General features: G+C 36.3%; 1 protein-coding gene across 13 annotated transcripts in view; it reads left to right on the forward strand.

Annotated features, from left to right (window-relative positions):
* The window catches only part of LARP1B (La ribonucleoprotein 1B), a 127800-nt gene that overhangs the window by 44029 nt on the left and 62287 nt on the right, over positions 1-21484 (forward strand). For 12 of the 13 annotated variants that reach the window (XR_013446453.1, XM_078069215.1, XM_078069216.1 and 9 more), the window contains one exon: positions 3380-3745. Coding sequence is in view for 12 of the 13 variants with exons in the window: in XM_078069215.1 (XP_077925341.1) it covers positions 3380-3745 (366 nt within the window). In the remaining variant the exon portion in view is untranslated. Of the gene's footprint in view, positions 1-3379; positions 3746-18654; positions 20139-21484 lie in introns of those variants that run through there. The other variant, XM_078069220.1, reaches the window with a different exon arrangement.

Here is a 21484-nt window from a genome sequence, read left to right on the forward strand (position 1 = left end):
TTTTTGGAAGGGTAAGTATGTATAGGGCCAGCAAATTGGTAATGGAATCTGGTTTTAATAGTGGAAAAAGAATGATATAAAATCTAGGACCTTCAGTTTTATGGCCAAAGAATGTTGGTGCCATTAATAAGATCTGAAATATATTCTGATACTACAGAGTGAGGATCTGGCTTGGAGGAAAGCTGACTGTAAGTTCTGGGGGCCTAGATATTTCAGTGATACCTCCTGAGTTGGGTTACTTAATGACAACATTGCCAACGTACTTTAAAAAAAAATGATCTTTTAAAAATAAACATTCTAGAGTAGCTATAGCTTGTTCAGAGATAGATTTCTTTAGAAATCTGAAAGCATTTTTTTTTTTTTTTTAAGATTTTATTTTTATTTGACAGAGACACAGCGAGAGAGGGAACACAAGTGGGGGGAGTGGGAGAGGGAGAAGCAGGCTTCCTGCAGAGCAGGGAGCCCGATGTAGGGCTTGATCCCAGGACCCCGGGATCATGACCTGAGCCGAAGGCAGACGCTTAACGACTGACCCACCCAGGCGCCCCTGAAAGCATTTTTTCTACTGTCATCTTGGTCAGGTTTTTTTTTCTTGTGAAATTTAGTCCGTTTAGATTTTTTTAACAAGTGATTTTGTTGTTGAGGTTTTTTTTTTTTTTTTTTTTAAAGATTTTATTTATTTGACAGAGAGAGAGACAGCGAGAGCAGGAACACAAGCAGGGGGAGCGGGAGAGGGAGAAACAGGCTTCCCGCCGAGCAGGGAGCCCGATGCGGGGCTCGATCCCAGGACCCTGGGATCATGACCCGAGCCGAAGGCAGACACTTAACGACTGAGCCACCCAGGCGCCCCGTTGTTGAGGTTTTAAGATTATTTCTTCATCACCACTATTGAAATTTCAGATGATATACCCTGGAGTTGGTCTGTTTTTATTTATTGTGCTGTGTATTCATGTCCGTTATTTTGGGAAAATTCATGTTTCTCTTTTTTTCAACTTTTGGTGTTCCTTTTTATCTGATGTTGGACCCCCTAGGACTCCCTGAATTGATCGTCTGGCTACTGTTTTTTTGGAATTGGGGATTTAAAAAAGGTTCTGTTTTCTGATATTTCCATCAGTTTTTTTTTTGTTTTTTTTTGTTTTTTTTTTACAGTCCTCTTTTAGGGTGATGATTATTTCTTAATATGTGGTGATCTTTAGTTGTTGGTTCATATTAGTTATTGATAAATTGGTATGGACTTCTTTTGTGGCCTTGTAGATTGCTCATCCAGAAAGCCTTTCTCCTGAATGTGAGATGTCATCATGCACTCCTGGTTAAGTGTAAAGGTCCTGTTAGACTTCTAGACCTTGGCAGAGAACAGTCATGCTAGTTCTGAGTCTTCAGAATTGATAAAATCAGTACTTTTCTCTGGGAAGTAGAATTCCTTAGTGTACTTCATTCATTGGTAAAATTACCTTCTCTTTCTTCCCCCCAGCTCTTTTTTTAGAAGTTTAGAATAATATTGGGATGTGTTCAACCTCTTTCTGGCTCCATGGACATGAGCCTTCTCTTGGCAAATCCTTCATTTTGTTTAGAAAGCAATTCTTGGGCTTTAAGTTGGGAGCAGATTTTATAGTTTCATATTCTCAGGTAAGGGTGTGGGACTGACTGTTCTAGCTGTATCCTGTAGTTTGGTTTTCCAAATATCCATTTTGATGGCTGTCACATAGTCCATTCCTGCTCACTGTGCTTATCTCAAAAGTTTTTAGGGCCCTGGTGGAACCAGTGGTGTCAGTCTTTATATAGATTCTAGGTTGCTGTTTCCTCTAGTCTTGTTTATTATCAATACAATCCCATTTGCTTTCTGCTTTCCAGAAAGTCAGAACAATTTCTGATTTTCTGATAGTATAATACTTGTTTTCATGTTGACATGGATTTATTTTTTTCATTACTGTGAATCATTACTGCAAGTAAGTGTGCTCAGTCAAGTCCTCTTCAACCCAAATCTCTTGTTTCTTCCTCACAAATTAAAAAAAAAAAAATCTATGTTTGAAACAAATTTAAGGGACGCCTGGGTGGCTCAGTTGGTTAAGCGACTGCCTTCGGCTCAGGTCATGATCCTGGAGTCCCAGGATCGAGTCCCGCATCAGGCTCCCTGCTCGGCAGGGAGTCTGCTTCTCCCTCTGACCCTCCTCCCTCTCATGCTCTCTGTCTCTCATTCTCTCTCTCTCAAATAAATAAATAAAATCTTTAAAAAAAAAAAAAAAAAAAAGATTTTGAAACAAATTTAAATACAACTGATACAAAGTAAAAAGTAAGAAACTCTGTACAGGGTTTACCATTATTAACAGTTCGGTGTTTATTCTGACTTTTTTTCATGTACTTGTAAATGTGAATAACAAGGTATATAGTTTTTTTAAAAATATATTCACAGTGTGTTAAAACTTATTTATTTTTATTATGTTTTTTTTAGTAAAAACTTATCATGGACTGTCTTCTATTTAGTAGAATGTTAGCTCTGTCTGGGCAGAGTTATTATTGTATATCCTTTCCTTGAACAGTGCCTGGCTCACAGTGAGGACCAGATAATAATTGAGTGAAAAGATATGTACTACATTAATAGGAATTCTGAGAGGGGGGATTGTTTTATTCTAGGCAGAGGAGAGTTAACATTTGCTGAAGGATAAGGATTGGTCAGAGGCTGACATTGGAAAATGACATTGAGACATCTGTTTTCTTGTGTTGAGAGTTATGGAAATCTAGAGGAGGTTAGATTTTAGAAGATCTAGGATCTAAAGTTTTGGACTTGTTATGTCACCCAGTAGGAAGCAATTTAAATTTTTTCAGGAAGGACAAAGTTCAACAGTTCAATGCATGTTAAGGTAAATTTAATATGAAAACCTGGCCACAGTGAGTGAGGCTGAAGATTGAGAAGAGGGATTAGCTAGGAACCCTAGCTAATGGCATTAATGTTGTGAGGATTTGGACTAGGAAGATCATTGAATTTGGAAGTCAGAAAACCTTGATTGTTCTAGTCCTGACGAATTCTGATATTCTGGACAAATTAACTTCATAGCTCTAAGCCTTTTTTTCCCCTCATTTGTAAAATGAGTTGGTGTGCTATAATGGATTAGCTAAGCACCATTCTTACTCTAAAGGAATCTTTAACCCTCCTTTTACTCAATTTTGTGTTTTTATTTAGCATTGAACTTAGTGTTTAGCAAATTCTTTGTATTTATTGGGCCAGAATAATACTGGCTTGATTTTCTTTTATAATTTGCCTGCTAACTAGTTACTGAACACACAGGCTTCATATTACTAACTTGTAACATTATTATGTGATGTTTCTTTTCAAAATGATTAAAAAAAAGTTTGTATATAAAATACCATTTTCTTCCTTTAGGAATCATCCTCTCTACCTGAAGAGGCATCAGATCAGCTGTATCCTTCAGATGAACAAGAGCAAGAAGAACTTGATTTTTTATTTGATGAAGAGATAGAACAAATAGAAGGACGAAAAAACACATTTACTGATTGGTCTGATAATGATTCAGATTATGAAATTGATGATCAGGATTTAAACAAGATTTTGATTGTAACTCAGACACCACCTTACATGAGAAAACATCCTGGAGGAGATCGAACAGGCAACCACATGTCTCGGGCAAAAATTACATCTGCACTTGCTAAAGTCATTAATGATGGCTTATATTACTATGAACAGGATCTATGGATGGAGGAAGATGAAAACAAACACACAGCCATAAAGGTAATATTTTCTGGGTAATATTTCTGCTGATACTAGTTTTTTTATTATGTTGCTCCCTGTATTTTCCTAAACTTGAGGCTTTATTTTATTAAATTTTGAATATAAATAAATTTAATTTTGAAAAATTCCCAGAATATGTCTGATAGTCACAACCTGAGAAATAATTTTATTAAAATGACAGTGAAATGAATAATTATAAAAAATTAGCACTCATTTACTAAAACCCTTTTTTCAGGTGAAAATAATAAGGCTCTTTCTAATAAGAAAAAAACCTGAAGTTAATGGACAGGCTTAGTTTATATGCTCATTCCTTACCCTGGCCTATAATCACCCCAGCTAAATGAGTAGGGTTTTAGAGAAGGCTTACTTTTGTTGTTCCCTTCCATTGTTCTCTCCTTAGTCTATGGTGAATGCTTTATGGTTGTGGACAAGGATAGAAGATTAAAATGGCTGATTGTCTCTCCTTGTGCAGTCATTACTGTGGTGTTAGGGGTGCTCTTTGAAACCTTGTTCCAGTTTTTTATCTTCTTGAATTTGACCCCACATCCTGAATACCTATCCTAGTTATGAGGGTAAAATATGAGAACCAGAGTATTCTACTGGCTATCTGCGTTCCTTTGATATGAATTTTAATGATGAAGATAGGGACTAATGGGATCTTTTTCTGCCATTAAAAAAGTTAAATATTTGTTTTTGGGACAGAATAATGAGGGGAAAGTTGTGTAACTATACTATGCCAAATAGAGGAGAGATCTTGGTCAGAAATAGTTAACAGTTGTAGAAAAAGAGTCTGCCAACTAGTGATTGAAATCGAAGGGACTGGCTGTCCATGGAGGTTCGTTATCATTAGCAAGAAGTGTGCTTTCCTCCTTCGCTCTTCATTTCTTTTTCTTTCTGGAATTCCCATCAGTGCATTCACCCCCTTACCTTCTCTAACCATTGCCTTTTTGGAGACCATGCCTTAGGTTATTGTAGCTTGTCTGTAACTTAAGGGCCTGAATAGTTTTCTCTGTCCTACTACTGTGAAAAGGAAGTATGTTTTTATAGTTTCTTGGTTTAAAATCTTTCCTTGTCTAAGCATGGTTATTTTGTTTGTGATACTTAGGTTCTGTAAGTAATCTCTAACTTAAATCCTTTTGGAATAGAAAGAGCTAGAAATAAATTTAATAATAGGTTAAAATTACACTCCCTCCATTCCCTATCTCTCTGCCCTGCTTTGTTCTTCACCATCTACCGTTCTGTATATTGCACTTCTTTTCTGTTTTGATCACATGGATATAAGATCAATGAAGATAGGGATTTTTGTCTTATTTTGTACACTACTATATCTCCACTGCTAGAACAGTTCCTGGCACATAGTAGCACTCAATTCATATTCATTAGGTGGATAAATGAGTAATGGATTAAACATTATGAACTAACCAACAAAAAGCTAACCACTGTATATAATATTGGTTCTATGGGGAATTTTTTTGAGTTCCAAATAATGAACTTTCAGGCCATCTTGAGAAACATATTTGTAGGTGATTATTTATTTGCTTTAACTAAAGTGTAGACAGCAATAAGGAAAAGCTATGTATTGAGTTAATTAAAAACCAGCATCTGACCACTTAACCATGAAACATTAGGGGAAAGTAATCTTGGCTATATGACTCTTAAGCATTATGGGTCTGTTCATAAGTATATTGTATTTTAGCCTGATTTGTATGTACATTCTTATCACCTGACTTATTCCCCTTTTTTCTAATTCTGTGTTCAACATGTAATTTCTGATTAGAATTGTACTTTTCCTGTGGGTCTGCTTAAAGGGAAAGAAAACAGTGATTTAATATATATTTGTTAAACTCCTAATATGAGCCAGACATTGTGCTAGGTCCTGGGCATGGAATGGGAAGATAACAGTAGGGTCTCTACATGCCTGGTTCTTACAAATAATTGGGAGGACAGACATTAAAATAAACCCACAATAAATACTTAATCACAAATTAAAAATTATAATAAATGTGCTAAAGGAAAAGAACAGGATGCTCCTGGGTTGGGTTGTCAGGGAATGAATGCCTGTGAGAAAGTCAGTTATAGTGAGATCTGAAGTATGAGTAAGATTAAACCCTGCAAAGACCAGGTAAACCATATTCTAGGAAGAGGAAACGGCAAGTGGCAAGGATCTTTGGGAAGAAAGAATTTGGTGTATTTTAAGGACTGAAAAACAAGTCCATTTGTTTATAGTATTATTATATAAGGACAGTTATGGTAGTATATAGGCAGAAGTCTGATCATATATGGTTTTGTGGGCCATGCTAAATTGGAATTTTTCTAAAGTTCAAGTAAAGTACCTTGGAGGGTTTTACACAGGCAACAGGGCTTAATCTAATTTTTCTTTTTATTTTTTCTATTTATTTTTTTTAAGATTTTATTTTAGAGAGAGAGTGAGCGGGGGGAGGAGCAGAGGAAGAGGGAGAGAGAGAATCTCCAGCAGACTCTGCACTGAGTGTGGAGCCCGACATGGCACTCGATCTCATGACCCTTAGCTCATGACTTGAGCTGAAACCAAGAGCCAGATGCTTAACCAGCTGAGCCACCCTAATTTTTGTATTTAAAAGATAACTCTGGTTATTATGGTGGAGAATGGATTAGATAGGTACAAGAGTGGCAGAAGAAATCCCCTTGGGAAGCTATTAAAGTAGTCTAGGAGATGGGTATTGATAATTTAAGGTAACCTGGTAGCAGAGGAAATGTTGAAATAAGAAAACCCAGATCTGAGCCCTGAGGAATCATCACTTAGGAGTTGTAATAGGAAGTGGTGCTGTAGAAGCCAAAAACCAACTTCAAGAGGAAAGAATAATCAGATGTGTCAGGAATTGGACAGATTGAATTAGATGTAAATGAAAAGAATGCCAAATTGATAGGGTAGTTTAGTGATCTTTTCTGACTTCGCAAAAGGATTTTTTGCTGGATCCAGAAGTTATATTGAACTGCACTAGACTGAGTGTAGGCTTTCTGTTTCGCCATGTTCTTAATGCTGAAGACAACTCAAATGGCCTTTTAATAGATGAGAAAACATCTTAAAATCCTTGAAGATTGGCAAGGTAAGTTATTATCAGAATAAAGCCATAGAGAAGTGTGGAGTATTGAACCCAGTGTTGCCCTGGAGACCATTTTGGAATTTGGGGAATTTGAGGAATTCAGCATTCCAGAAGTCCCCCAAAAATAAAGGGGGAAAAGCCATAGCCACAAACCTATGGCTCAGCCAAAGTTGGGGATTTGAGTGAGTCTTCTATTAAATTGGTACCTAAAAATATACCCTAAGTGAAAGAGAACTTAACTTGCTTTCTCACCTACTCCTCTGTGGGACTACAAAGAAATTTCCCTAGTTGTGCTGAACAGACTAAGAAGAAAAAAAAAATGGCTTAGAATTTATAATCACGCAACTTAAATTCATAGTATCTAGATGACGTGACCACTAGTCATGAATTTTAAGTGATTATGACCTGTTAATTTCCCAGAAACCTAGCAGAAGCCAACATAGCTCCTTTGTGAGGATATTCACTTTTATCCTAGACCTTGAATAATTTACTCAAATTATCTTAAAAGGAATGTGAGCAATTCACAAAATTAATAATCAAACAAGGAAATATGGTACTACATGTGAGAATGAGCAAAACCATACCCTGAAATAATTTAGATAATGGAATTATTAAACAGAATATGGAATAACTGTTAACTGTGTTTAAAAAAACAGTATGTGCAGGGAAGAAGTAGTAAACAGTTAACATTCCTAGAATTTCTGCAAGTAAAAATAGTTAATTAAATTAACTCAATCAATTAAGGGGATTAATAGCAGATTAGATACAATTAGAGAACCAGTAAATCAGAAGACAGCTTACAAGAAACTACTCAGAAGGTGGCTCCGTGGCACAATGGATAGCGCATTGGACTTCTACAAGAAACTACTCAGAAATCAGTACAGAGAGGCACAGAGAGGCAAAGAAAATATATGAAAGGGTATGTAATGATATTTTGGAGAATCTTTGCTATTATTTACTACATTTCAAATCAAGTTGTAGAATTTAACATCTGGATTTTATTTTATAGCTTTTTATTTCGAGAAAAGGTTTAGAAAGGCAAGAAATGTGGAATACAGAGTGATAAAAATGGTCTAAAATAGACATTTAATCAGAATTTCAGAAGGAAAGATTAGAGAAAAGGGGGCAAAGTCAGTATTTTAAGAGGTAATAGCTGGGACTTTTTCTGAATTGAGGAGCAGTTAGAGCAGCCAGGGAAAAAAAGGCAGATTACATTTAAAGGTAGGAGAGTGCACAGCTGACAGCTGACTTTCCAACAGTAAAGAGTTGAATGCAACAGACACTGGAATTATTAATATTATTAATATAGGGAAAATAACTATCAACCTATAATTGTATAATTATCAACCTATAATTGTATAATTGTATGCCTTGCAAAGTGTCTTTCAAGTAAGAGGGTGAAATATAATGAGAGAAATTGTAACTTAAGAAAGCCTCATCAAAGGAAATTGCAAAGGTGGAATAAATGATTTCAGATGCCAGGTATATAGAAAGCATTGCAGAGCAAAGCAAGAGGTATGTGAATAAATCTAAATATTAACTGTATAAAACAGTGTCTTACAGATTTAACATAACATTAACACAGACTTGGAGAGAGCAATTAAATGAATAGTATTTAAGAGTTTTTTTTGCATCTAGGAAAAAGATACTGATTAGTTTTTAAAGTTTTCATGTTGCAGTTTGAAGGATACCCATTCAAAAATAAAATTAGAGGAAAGAACTGTGAAACTAGGAGAAAGGGAAAATGTAGAATAAGAAAGGGGCTTCCAGCACAAAAATAAACTGGTAGGTTTGTTTGTTTATTTATTTATCTGAGAGCAAGCCAGCGAGCTGGGGGAGGGGCCAGGGGGCAAAGGGAGAGAGGATCTTAAGCAGATTCCGCTGAGTGCGGAGCCCAGTGGGGGGCTAGATCTCATGACCCTGAGATCATGACCTGAGCCAAAACGAAGAGTTGGACGCTTAACTGACAGTCACCCAGGCGCCCCTAAAGTTGTAGATTTAAACCCAGATGTTTAGATAGCAAAAATAATAAATATCATCAGAGTATATGTAAATAAAATCAGTTATGTTATTTATATGTGACATCAAAAAGATAAGGGAGCATACACCATAAAGTAGTAACCAACCAAAATCAATCTGTAGATTCAGCGTAATCTCTGTCAATATCCTAAGTGGCTTCTTTGCAGAAAAATGAGATGCTCTAAAATTCGTATTGAAATTCAAGGGACCCAGAATAGCCAAAACAATCTTGGAAAAAGAACAAAGTTGAAGAATTCATATACAGTCCTTATGTTAAAACAGTGTTGTTACTAGGAAAAGCATAGACAAACAGGTCAGTGGAAGAGAATTCAAAGTCCAGAAATAAATGCATATGTCTATGTTCAACTGACTTCTGGCAAAAGTGCCTAAACCATTCATTCAATAGGCAAAGAATAGTCTTTAATAAGTTGTCTTGGGACAGACAAGTGGATATCCATATGCAAAAGAATATATTAGATGCCACCCTAACTCACCATGTACAAAAAATTGACTCATTTGAATTGATACAAAATATAAGAGCAAATACTATACAAGGATTGCAAGGAAACATAAAATCTTCATGACTTTGTATTTGACAGAGTGGTTTCTTATATGAAACCAATACACAAGCGACAAAAGAAAAAAATTGGGTATCATAAAAAATTTTTAAATTTTGTCCTTCAGGGGGCACCATGAAGAAAAGGATAGGGAAAGAAAATAAACACATAATACCATTTACATTAGCACCCCTTCCCCAAAATGAAATAATGAGGTATAAAGCTAATTAAAGATGTAGGAGATCTATATGAGTAATATGATAACTCTTAATGAAAAGAAATTAAAGAACTACTAAATGAGACAGGAAGACTCAGTATTACTAGTTTTCCCCAAATTGATCTGTAGATTGAATGCAGTCCCAATCAAGATTCCAGGAATTTATTTTGTGGATATTAACTGAGTGGTTCTAAAATTTATACAGAGAGGCAGAAGGACCAGGATTGCCAGTACAGTATTGAAGAACAGTCAGAGAGCTGATACTTTCTGACTTCAAGAGTTACTATAAAGCTACAGTGATCAAGACAATGTGTTATTGGTAAAAGACAAATAGATCAATGGAACACAATAGAGAGCCCAGAAACACACTTTCAATAATATAGTAAACTGATACTTGACAAAGGACAAAGGCAGTACAATGGAGAGAATATAGTCTTTTCAACAAATGGTAATGGATCAACTTGAGACCCACATGCAAAAAAATGAATCTAGACTCAGACCCTATATTTTTTCACCAAAAGTAGGTCCAGGTGGATCAGACCTACATGTAAAACACAAAACTGTGAAACTTCTAGAAAATAAGATAGAGGAAATGTAGATGATCTTGGGTTGGTTGATGACTTTTAAAAATTAATTTTGGGGTGCCTGGGTGGCTCAGTTGGTTAAGTATCTGCCTTTGGCTGGGGTCATGATCCCAGGGTCTTGGGATCGAGCCCCACATCAGGCTCCCTGTTAAGTGGGGAACCTGCTTCTCCCTCTCCTCTGCCCTTCCTCCCTGCTTGTGCTTTCTCTCTCTCTCTCTCTCTTTCTCTCAAATAAATAAAAGAGGGGCACCTGGGTGGCTTAATCAGTTAAGCGGCTGCCTTTGGCTTGGGTCATGATCCTGGAGACCTGGGATCTAGCCCCACATTAGGCTTCCTCCTTAGCCGGGAGTCTTGTTTCTCTCTCTCCCTCTGTTCCTCCCTCCACTCGTGTTCTGTCTCTCGCTCACTCTCCATCTCAAATAAATAAAATCTTAAAAAAAAAAAAAATTTCGTTTAAAATAAAATCTTTTAAAAAAGTTAAATTTTATTTTTGAGAGCATGCACGTGCGAGCTGGGGGAGGAGCAGAGGGAGAGGGAGAGAAAATCCCAAGCCGACTCCATGCTGAGCCTGATGCGGGGCTCAATCCCACGACCCTGAGATCACAGGCTGAGCTGAAATCAGGAGTTGAACACTCAAACCAACAGAGCCACCCAGGTGCCCCTGGTTGATGATTTTTTAGATACAACTCCAAAAGCATGATCCATGAAGGAAGAAATTGTTGTTGGACTTCCTTAAAATGAAAAACTTATGCTCTGGAAAGAACACTGTCCATAATGAGAAGACACACACCACACACTGGAAGAAAATGTTTGCAAAAGACACATAATGGACTATTACTCAAAATATTAAAAAAAAAATCTTAAAACTTAATGTGAAAACAACCTGATTAAAAAATGGGCCAAAGATCTGAACAGACACCTCACCAAAGAAAGTTATACAGTTGGTGAATGATCATATACTCAGAGAAGTGCAAATTTAAGCAATGAGATACTACAACACATGTTAGAATGGTCAAAATCCACAACCCTGAAAACATCAAACACTGATGAGGATGTGGAACAACAGGCACTCGTTCCTGTTGGGAATGCAAAATTGTATAGCCACTTTGGGAGACAGTTTGTTTCTTACAAAACTAAACATACTCTCACCATACTATCTAGTAATCATCTTCCTTGGTACTTACCCAAAGGAACTGAAAACTTATGGCCACACAAAAATCTGCATATGTTGGTGTGGCTGAGTGGCTCAGTCGGTAGAGCATGTGACTCGATCTTGGGGTTGATAGAGCATGTGACTTGATCTTGGGGTTGAGTTGAAGTTAGAGTTTGCTTAAAAAAATCTGCATATGTTGTTTACAGTAGCTTTATTCATAATTGCTGAAGAAGCAACCACGATGTCCTTCAGCAGATGAATGGATAAATTGTGGTATATCCAGATAATGGAATATTATGCAGTGCTGAAAAGAAATGAGCAAACAATGGAGGAATCTTAAGTGCATATTACTGAGTAAAAGAATCCAGTCTGAAAAGGCTACATACTTAGTGTATGATTCTAAGTATTTGAGATTCTGAATAAGGAAAACTATGGAGATAATAGAAATACCAGTGATTGCCAGGGTTTGGGGAGGGAATAAATGAATAGGCAGAACAGAGAGGTTTTTTAGGGCAGTTAAACTTTTCTGTATGATAGTATAATGGTGAGTGCATGTCATTATACATGTATCAAAATCCGTGGGATATACATACCAAGAATGAAACTTACGTAAACTGTGGACTTTAGGTGATTATGATGTTTCAACGTAGGTCCACTAATTGTAACAAATGTAAGCAATTAGTGCAGAATGTTGATACTGGGGAGTCTACTTTTCACATAATTTTGCTGTGAAGCTACAAGTGCTGTAAAAACACTGAAAAAGTGGGTTAGGAGAAAATGGTTGTGGATCATATTTTTAATAAAGGACTTGTATTTGTAATAACTCTTATAACTCAATAATAAAAAGACAACCCAATTATAAAATGAGCACAGAATCGGAATAGACATCTTTTCCAGAGGAGATCCACAATCGGCTAATAAGTCCATGGAAAATTTGTTGATCTCATTAGCCACCAGAGGAATGAAGAATCAAAATCACTATGAGATCCCACCTCCTACCTACTAGGGTGACTATGATAAAAAAGATACATTCATAGTTTGGGTAATGATGGAGAGAAATTAAAATCCTTGTAGACTACTGGTTAGAATGTAAAATGATCCAACTACTTTGGAAAGTAGTGTGGCAGTTCTCAATAGGTTAAACGTTAGATTTGTCTTATGACCAGGAATTCCACTCCTAGTTATGTACACAAAGGAAATAACATATGTCCACACACAAACTTGTACAAAAATGTTAATTGCAACATTATGAAAGTGGAAAGAACCCAACGATGAGTGGATAAAAAGTGGTATAACCATATAAAAGTATTGTTTAACAATAGAAAGAAATGAATTTACTGATACATGCTGCAACATGAAAACATTATTCTAAATACCACATCTTGTACGATTCTGTTGGTATGAAATGTCCAGAAGACAGATTGGTGATTGTTTAGGGTGGGGCTTAATTAGGTTGGGTGGGAATTTCCTTGGGAGGAAGTAGAGAGTGATTGCTGATGGGTACTGGGTTTCTTTTTGGAGTGATGAAAATGTCATAATACTGATTGTGATGATGATTGCAAAATTATGTATACTAAAAAGCAGTTGAATCATATACTGGGTTAGATGTACCATATGTGAATTATATCTTAAATTTTTTTTTTAAGTCAGTGCTATCCAAAGTGATCTGTATAATTAAGTGCAATCCCACGATCCTAACGGCATCTTTTACAGAATTAGGCAAATTAGTGCTAAAATTGATATGGAATCTTAAGGGACCTTGAAGAGCCAAAAAACAATTTCTAAAAACAATACAGTTGGAAATATCACATTTCTTAATTTCAAAACATATTATAAAACTACAATAATCAAACTGTGTGGTATAAGCATACAGACAGACCTAGAAAAAATGAAGTAGAATATAGAGTCCAGAAACAAATCCTTGAGTTGACTGTATGATCAAATGATTTTCAATATGTGTGCCAAGATCACTAGATGGGAAAAGACAATCTCAGAAGGGGTGTTGGGGAAACTGGTTAGCCACATGCAAAAGAGTAAAGTTGGACCCTTCCCTTAACTTCATACGTAAAAAAATTTTGAAGATTAAAGACAAACTAGAAGAAAATACAGGGTGAATCTTCATATTTGATTTGGCAATGATTTCTTGGATACGACACCAAAAGCACATGTAATAAAAACAGTTTGGGATTATAATAACTTACAACAGAATGAAAAAGTCACCTACAGAAAAGAAGAAAATATTTGCGTATCCTCTGATAGGGTTAATATTGTTGAATGTTTAAAGAAATCCAACAACTTAACAAGAAACTCAGTTTAAAAAATGGGCAAAGGACTTGAATAGACTTTTCTCCAAAGATGATCTACAAATGTCCAATGAGCACATGAAAATATGCTCAACATCACTGTTCATTAGAGAAATGCAAATCAAATTCACAATGAAGTATCACCTCCCACCCATTAGGATGGCTACTTTCAAAATAAAAAGTATAACCCAGAAAATAACAGTTGTTGTAGAGGATGTGGAGAAATTGGAACCCTTGTGCATTGTTGATGGGAACATAAAATGATATAACTGCTATTGAAAACAGTATGGCCGTTCCTCAAAAAACTGAAAGGATATTTGCACAGTCATGTTCTTAGCAGTAGTATTCACAATGGTCAAAAAGCTGGCCAAATGTCCGTCATCAGGTGAATGGATAAACAAAATGTGGTATATATGTTTAATGGAATACTATTCCACCTTTAAAAAGGAAGGAAATCTGTCACATAATACAATATGGATGGTCTTTGAGGACATACTAAGTGAGATCAGCCACAAAGACACACCATGATCCCACTGATAAATGAGGTACTAAAGAAATCAAATTCATAGAAACAAAGCAGATTGGCAGTTGCTGCCAGAGAGGGAGGAAGGGGGAGTTAATTGGTGTAAAGTTTTAGTTTTTCTAAATGAAAAATGTTTGGCTCTCTGTTGCACAACAGTGAATATACTTAACAGTACAGAACAGTACACTTAAAGATGGTTAGGATGGTAAGTTTTGTGTTACGGGTTTTTTATTCCAATTAAAAGTAAAAGTTTTGTAAAAGAACATCCACCTACCTCCCAAATAAAAAGTAACTAAAGCTTTTGTACATACTGATATCAGACAATAGATTTACAAAGTAGATTTGAAAACAAAGCATTACTAGTACTAAAGAGTCATTTTGTAATGAATAAAAGTCAAGAATCTTATCAGGAAAATACTTATTTTTGGGGGGATTCATGCTGAAAGAACAGCCATTATATAGCACTTGCTTATTCATTCATAAATAATAGGGGATGAACAAAAGGCTGAGCTAAAGTGTATAAATGTATTTAAAGTTGCTGCTTAGGTGTTCTTTATGTAATTTTCTCACATTCGGTTGGCTAAAGCAAATGATGGTGGCCAAATTTATGGGGCTGGAAATGTATATTCTCAAAAAGTGTGAAAGGTGGATATGCATAATCCCTTAATCTAGGGAATGCAGGCTTTGAACAGTAATAGAATCTGCTATAGCTTCCAAGAAGGTAAAAGTTAAAAAAAAGAATTAACAAAATAAATCCCCGTAAAAGTATATGGAAGTAAATAATAATTAGATCTAACACAAGAGAATCATACCAACACTTAATTCTGTGGAAAGACTAATATTAATGAAGAAAAAGAAGAGGAAAATGTACTTATTTTCACTGCAGTAAAAATGGGGATGTAATTACTGATTATGGAAAAATTTAAGAAGGAATTTTAGACCAATAATTTGAACATTAGCTAGGGAGAAATTTCTAGAAAAATATGTAACTTACCAAAATTTATTGGAAAAGAAAGTTGATAGAAACCATTTTTATAAATCTTCAAACTTGGAGAAAACTTGGCTTTATTAGCATGTTTTTCTAAAATTGGAATAATTCCAGCCATGCACAAGTATTTCCAGTGAATAGAGCTAATAGTAAATACTCAGATACTTGTTGAATGAGTAGGCGAAAAATAAATACTTCAGGTATTTTATGAGAAGAGCGTAACCTTGATACTGATAACCTGAAGAGAACATGAATGAGAAATTCATGAGAATATGAGAATCCAGCATTATAGGTTATCTAGGTATAAATATTTTAAACTTTAATCAAATCAGATTCACTTCTGAAAGTAAGCTCCCTATTTTAAGGTCACTTATTAGAAATCTGAATTACATGTGCAAATTCCGTTTTGCATTTATTTAACATAATCACGTTACAGAGATTGGGATCTGGATATCTTTGAAGGACCCTTCTGCCTCCCATAGGATAGATCTTTTAGAAGACAGACCTTTGAAAAGGTAAAAGTTTTAACCAAACTTTTAAGGAGATTATTATAATTAAAGGTGTTAGTAAAGACATAAGTAGAGAGAGAAATAACAAGCTCATGTTTGAAAGATCCAGTGTGGTAAAGAGGGTAATTTTCCCAAAGTCAATTCAAAAGTCAATTAAATACCAGTAAGTATTTCAACAGATTTTTTTCAAAGGGATTTGATAAGCTGATTCTAAAATTTATATGAAAATGTAAGGGACAAGAAACTCATCACACTCCTAAAAGCAGGGCAACTCGTTTTAGCAAATTAAAGATACGGACCGTAGAAATGGAATAGGAAGTCCCAAAACGGTTGCATGCATATATGCACACTTGGTGAATGACAGGTAGGATTACAAATCAAGGAGAAAATCTGATTTTTCATATGTGGTTCTGGGAAAATTGTGTGTGGGGGAAGAAAGTGAAATTACAGGCTTCTGCCTTCTAGTGTCATTCGAAACTATTCCCGTGAAAGGCAAAAGCAAAACGCTGTGAAGGGATAATAGTAAAAGATTTTCATGATCTCACAGTAGGGAAAGGTTTCTTAAGTGGACACAAAATACACAACCATAAAGGACAAAATAAAAAAATTTATCACAAATAATTTTTTATTAAACATCAAGAGTGCATATGTAGTTCATGAAGCGAAAAAAAAAATAGTTTCCATTCATGGTGTGATAAGTATTGTAAAACAAATGCGTAGGGGCACCTGGTTGGCTCAGTTGATAGAGCATGCGGCTCTTGATCTCAGGTAGTGAGTTCAGGCCCCACATTGGGCATGGAGATTACTTCAGGAAAATTAAAAAAAAAATGTACAAATCAATAAAAGATGCAGTAGAAACTGATTATAAGACATGAACCAGCATTTCATGAAAGATGAAGCCCAAATGGTTGAAATCATGAAAAAGTGTTTAACATTATTAAGAAGATGCAAATTAAAATGTCAGTGAAATATTTCATGAAGCCCATGTGAGCAAAATTAAAACAGACTAATGTTTGGGAATATTTGGAACAAGAACTTTATTAATCTGTGGGAATAAAAAATGTGAAACCATATCTTATGCTTACCATCTGTACTTAAGAATATGCTCTTGAGGGGTGCCTGGGTGGCTCAATTAAACGTCTGCCTTCTGCTCGGGTCATGATCCCAGGGTCCTGCAAGTCCCACATCTGGCTCTTTGATCAGTGGGGAGCCTGCTTCTCCCTCTCCCTCTGCCTGCCACTCCCCCTGCTTATGCTGTCAAATAAATAAATAAAATCTTAAAAAAAAAAATGCTCTTGAGTTGCATTGTTCCAACATTAACCACCTGCGGTTATTGAGTTTTCAAAATGACTAGTCCAAAAGGAGATTTGCTTTAAATGTACAGTATTGGATTTTGAAGGCTTAGTTAAGAAGAATGTAAAATATCTCAATGATCTTTATAATTACTGCATATTGAAATGATATATTTGGTTAAATAAAATATTAAAAAAATGTTTTTAATGTAGCTACTGGAAAATTTAGAATTATTTGTGGTTTTCATTATGTGTATATTGGACAGCACTGCTCTAGTGGAACTTAAAAGTGTTCATCAGGAACAATACATGGCAAAATAGCAGAATTGTTCATTATATTCACAGATTGGAAATAACTAAAATACCTATCAGCTACTGACTGGACATGTTATGGTATAGTATACAGTGTATAAATTATATAGTAGTGAAAATGAATGACAGCTATAAACACCTTTATGAATGAATCTTGAGAAGAGCTAAGTGTAAGAAGTTAAGAGTGGTTATATACAGCGTCTGATTCCATAAAGCTCAAGGGCAGGTCAAATCAAACATGTATCTTTCAGAAGTGTGTGTATACATAGAAGGTCATATAAAGAAAAGCCAGAAATGATTGATCAGAATTTCAGGTCAGAATTTTGGTGATTTGGGGGGTGAGGGACTAGGATACACAGGTTCTAATGTACTAACAGTGTTGTGTTTCTAGTTGCTATATGAATATTTTTCTGGATAAGTTGCACATGTATATTTAATACATTCTTCTGTATGGCATATTTCCTAATAATACTTAAAACCAGGCTAGCATGAATTGGGATGTGTGGGACAATAAGAGGCAAGCCAAAGGTGACTAATTCACTTCTTGGAGCTGCAGGGTTGTTGCTCCTTGGGCTAAAACTCAAGGTAGGTTGAGCCTGTCTTTGTTTTTTTTGCATCTAACTATTCTTACCCAGTGGTCTGCTTGGGGTGGTGGTGGAAACTTGGACAGTGTTGAAGGCACTATTAATAGAAGAGATACAGATAGGCCTTCCATCTCAGAGATGTGCTGGTGGGCCTCTGTGTCTGTTTACTCATAGTGCTCGCTTGCCTCTGGGCACATGAAGTTCAGGGACTGCCCAGTCTACTATCTCTCATGATACTGCCCCCTAATTAGAAATCTTTAGTTTGAATCTGCAGAACAAGGGAGAGAAACCATTACAACCAGTTCCTCAATCATTATACTCTCTGTCCCAGTTGTTTATGTAGAAACCTAAATATATATATTCATACCTTTGTTTCCAGCATTTCAAGAAGAACCTTCAAATTGAAAGCTTGTGTATCACATCGGTCAGCCTGCTTATCTCATCTTTAGGCTCATAACATTTGCTGTTGTACAGTATGCCAGCTTTGTCCAGTACTTCCTGGAGTATTATGTGAAGTTAATCACTGGTGGTCTAAGTGTCAATTTCCAGAGGTGGTCTTGGAGTTACTGGCTTTGTGTTGTATAAGAAAACATTTCCAGTTGCTGAATGACCGAGACCATTGCAGAGACATTGTTGAGAGTATACTGAGTGGGGGCTCTCTCTTCTACCTTGACCCAGATAATGTTCTGGAATTGTGGATACCCAGTGGCTGCTCTTGATTTTGCTGACTACTTGCCACATTCCCCTTACAAATGCAAGTAGGCCCTTGTCTGTATTTGTTGCAGGTAGTGAGAGGAACTTCAACTGTGGTGAAGTCTTTGGTATATAGCTGGAAATGGTGTACAAATCACCAAGAGATACCACATCATCACCTGGCAGACATCATATGGGCATCATATTGACTTGGCAAGAAGAGAGTCATCTAAATTTTCCCTCACCACCAGTTGAGCTGTTCCTTTTCTCACTAGTGAAGAACACCAAGTTGAGAACCTTTCTGGCAAAACTGAGGCCTGTTCCTGACCAAGAATCAACTTGTGTGCAAGTTCACTGAGTACAGTTTTGGACTAAAAACTTCTATGAATCTCAGATGGGGGTCATTCTTTTCTACCTCATAGGGTTTAGAGACTTGGAAACCGTAAAGACTGGGCATGTGGGAGAAAGAACAAAGGCCATATTATAGTTGTGTGGGACCAGTAATAATTAATGATACCAGTGCAGGACAGACCAGGAGTTTAAAGAATGCAGAAGCTTCAGGCTTTACGTAGAAATTGTGACATCAAAGTAAAGTCTGTGGAGTTCTTCCTGGGTGCCACAATGTTAGACATTTCCATGATTAATCCTTTTGTGTATTTTAAAATGTAAAATTCCTTTTTTTTTTTTTTTTTTTTGAGATTTTATTTATTAGAGAGTACAAGCAGGGGGAGTGGCAGGGAGAGGGAGATGCAGGCTCCCTGCTGAGCAAGGAGCGGATGTGGGACTCTATGGCAGGACCCTGAGATCATGACCTGAGCCAAAGGCAGACTCTTAAGAGACTGAGCCACCCAAGTGCCCTAAAATGTGAAATTCTTAATTGTTCCTTCTAATACCTTAGTCTGAAAGATTCTCAGATCACTTTACTCTCATGTACAACATGAGGCCCCAAATCAAGTGTAGTCACTCACTTTAGAAATGTTTTGAGGGGTGCCTGGCTGGCTCTGTTGGTAGAGCATGTGATGCTCTCGGGGTTGTGAGTTTGAGCCCCATGCTGGGTGTAGAGATTACTTAAAAATAAAATCTTGAAATTTTTTTGAAAAATGTTTTGAATTGACTTCCTGCTGGAGAGACAGCTGAATCAGGAGACCTGATTTCAGGTTTTGCCCCATTGTTGAAATTCCAGCCATAATCCCTTGCATATGTTAGTGTCTTATCTTGACATACATACTTCAAATATGGTAGCTTCATAAGAAATTAACTCTTTGCCAGGGATTCAGTCATTAACATATATTTGAGTGCCTGATGGTGCTGGGAACTGGGAATGTAGTAGTGAACATGACTGACTACTGAAAGTACAATCTCTTAGTAATTTATAATGATGGTGTCATTGGGAGTAGGGTGGGTGGATGGAGATAATTAGACCAGAAAATCTTTGCAATAGATAAGTACCATAATTGACCATTGAATTTAGTTATGAGCCTCTTCATAAACAGGAAAGAAGAAACTTGCTGAGTTACCTCAGTGGAACAGTTGGGGGAAAAGTCTGAAGAAATGACTAGTGGAAATATGAGTATAATACATTCAAATGTATGTGAGTATTAAATATTATATTGAATAATACAAGTATTGAACTTTGGTATAAAGTATTGGAGAAATAGTACCTAAAGGGACATAAGCAGTCAGAGAATGTGGTGTGTGTGTGTGTGTGTGTGTGTGTTTGTATATTTTTAAAGAATGGAAAATACTGGAACATTCACATGGTGACGGGAATGGTCGAGTAGAAAGGGAGAGTTGAAAATACAGAAGGGAGTAGAAAAATGGGGCTAAGTTCTCAGAGACAGGAAGGGATTCAGAACATGTGGAGCAGGGTTTGTCAGCCTCCGTACTACTGACGTTTTGAATCAGGTAATTCTTTGTGGGGGCTGTCTTGCAACATTGGATGGATGGTTAGCATTATCCCTGACCTCTACCCTTCAGATGCCAGTAGCACCCTACCCCCACAGTTAAAAAAAAAAAGTACCTTTAGGGGAGTTGTAGGCAAAATCACCTCTAGTTGAGAAGCATTTATACAGAAGTGTATTGGCCTTCAAAGTGATCCTGTCTTTATCTGGAGAGAAGTAGAACATGGGTGTGGGAGAGCTTGTAGATTTGGTGGTGGAAATATGAGGGAGTGAGTTCCTTCTCATGATTTAACCTTTCTCAGTGAACTGGGTCAAGGTTATGGGGCTGGTGAAAGTGTCGAGAGTGATGAAGATAAAAAGTCATTTTTGTAGAATGAGAGACTAGGGTTCTTAGAAAAATCAAAGATTCCTAGTGAGCAGTGGGAGACTAGAGGCTACTTCTTTTGGAGGAAGTTTTACTGTAGAGGCTTTAGACCAAAGAGACCAGACAGAGGAAAATGGAGGATAGTACTGAGATTATTACTGACTTATTTCTAAAACCGATGGATAAAAGACTATCTAGATCTTAATTGATCTTGAACATTTATTTGGCTTTCCCATTAGTCAATTTTTTTTTTTTTTTTTTTTTGCTTTTCCTCCTACTTCTAAAGCCACTCTTTTTCAGTTCGATTTACATGCTTATCTTCTCTTTTTTCTTAAATGCCGGCGATTCCTAGGCTTATGACTTAAGACTCAACTATTCTCCCTAGGCCGTCTTTCTACTCAGGGCTTCATTTGTAGCTGTTGTTTTTAATCCCAACTCTTTTATGTCTAGACTAGATTTTGATCCTAAATTTCAGGTACAATGTATCTAGGTGTTTCCTGGGACATTTCATCATATTTGTCCTAGAGGCCTTTAAAAATCAACATGCCCCAAACTGAATTTATTATTTCATCATTCAACCCCCCACCCACCCCCAGCTCCTTTTCCTCTCTAAACAAAACAAAAAACTCTACATTGCTCTATGATTCTTATCTTGAT

The sequence above is a fragment of the Halichoerus grypus genome, chromosome 3 (assembly GCF_964656455.1).
Source record: "Halichoerus grypus chromosome 3, mHalGry1.hap1.1, whole genome shotgun sequence".
In the NCBI taxonomy this organism is placed as follows: domain Eukaryota; kingdom Metazoa; phylum Chordata; class Mammalia; order Carnivora; family Phocidae; genus Halichoerus; species Halichoerus grypus.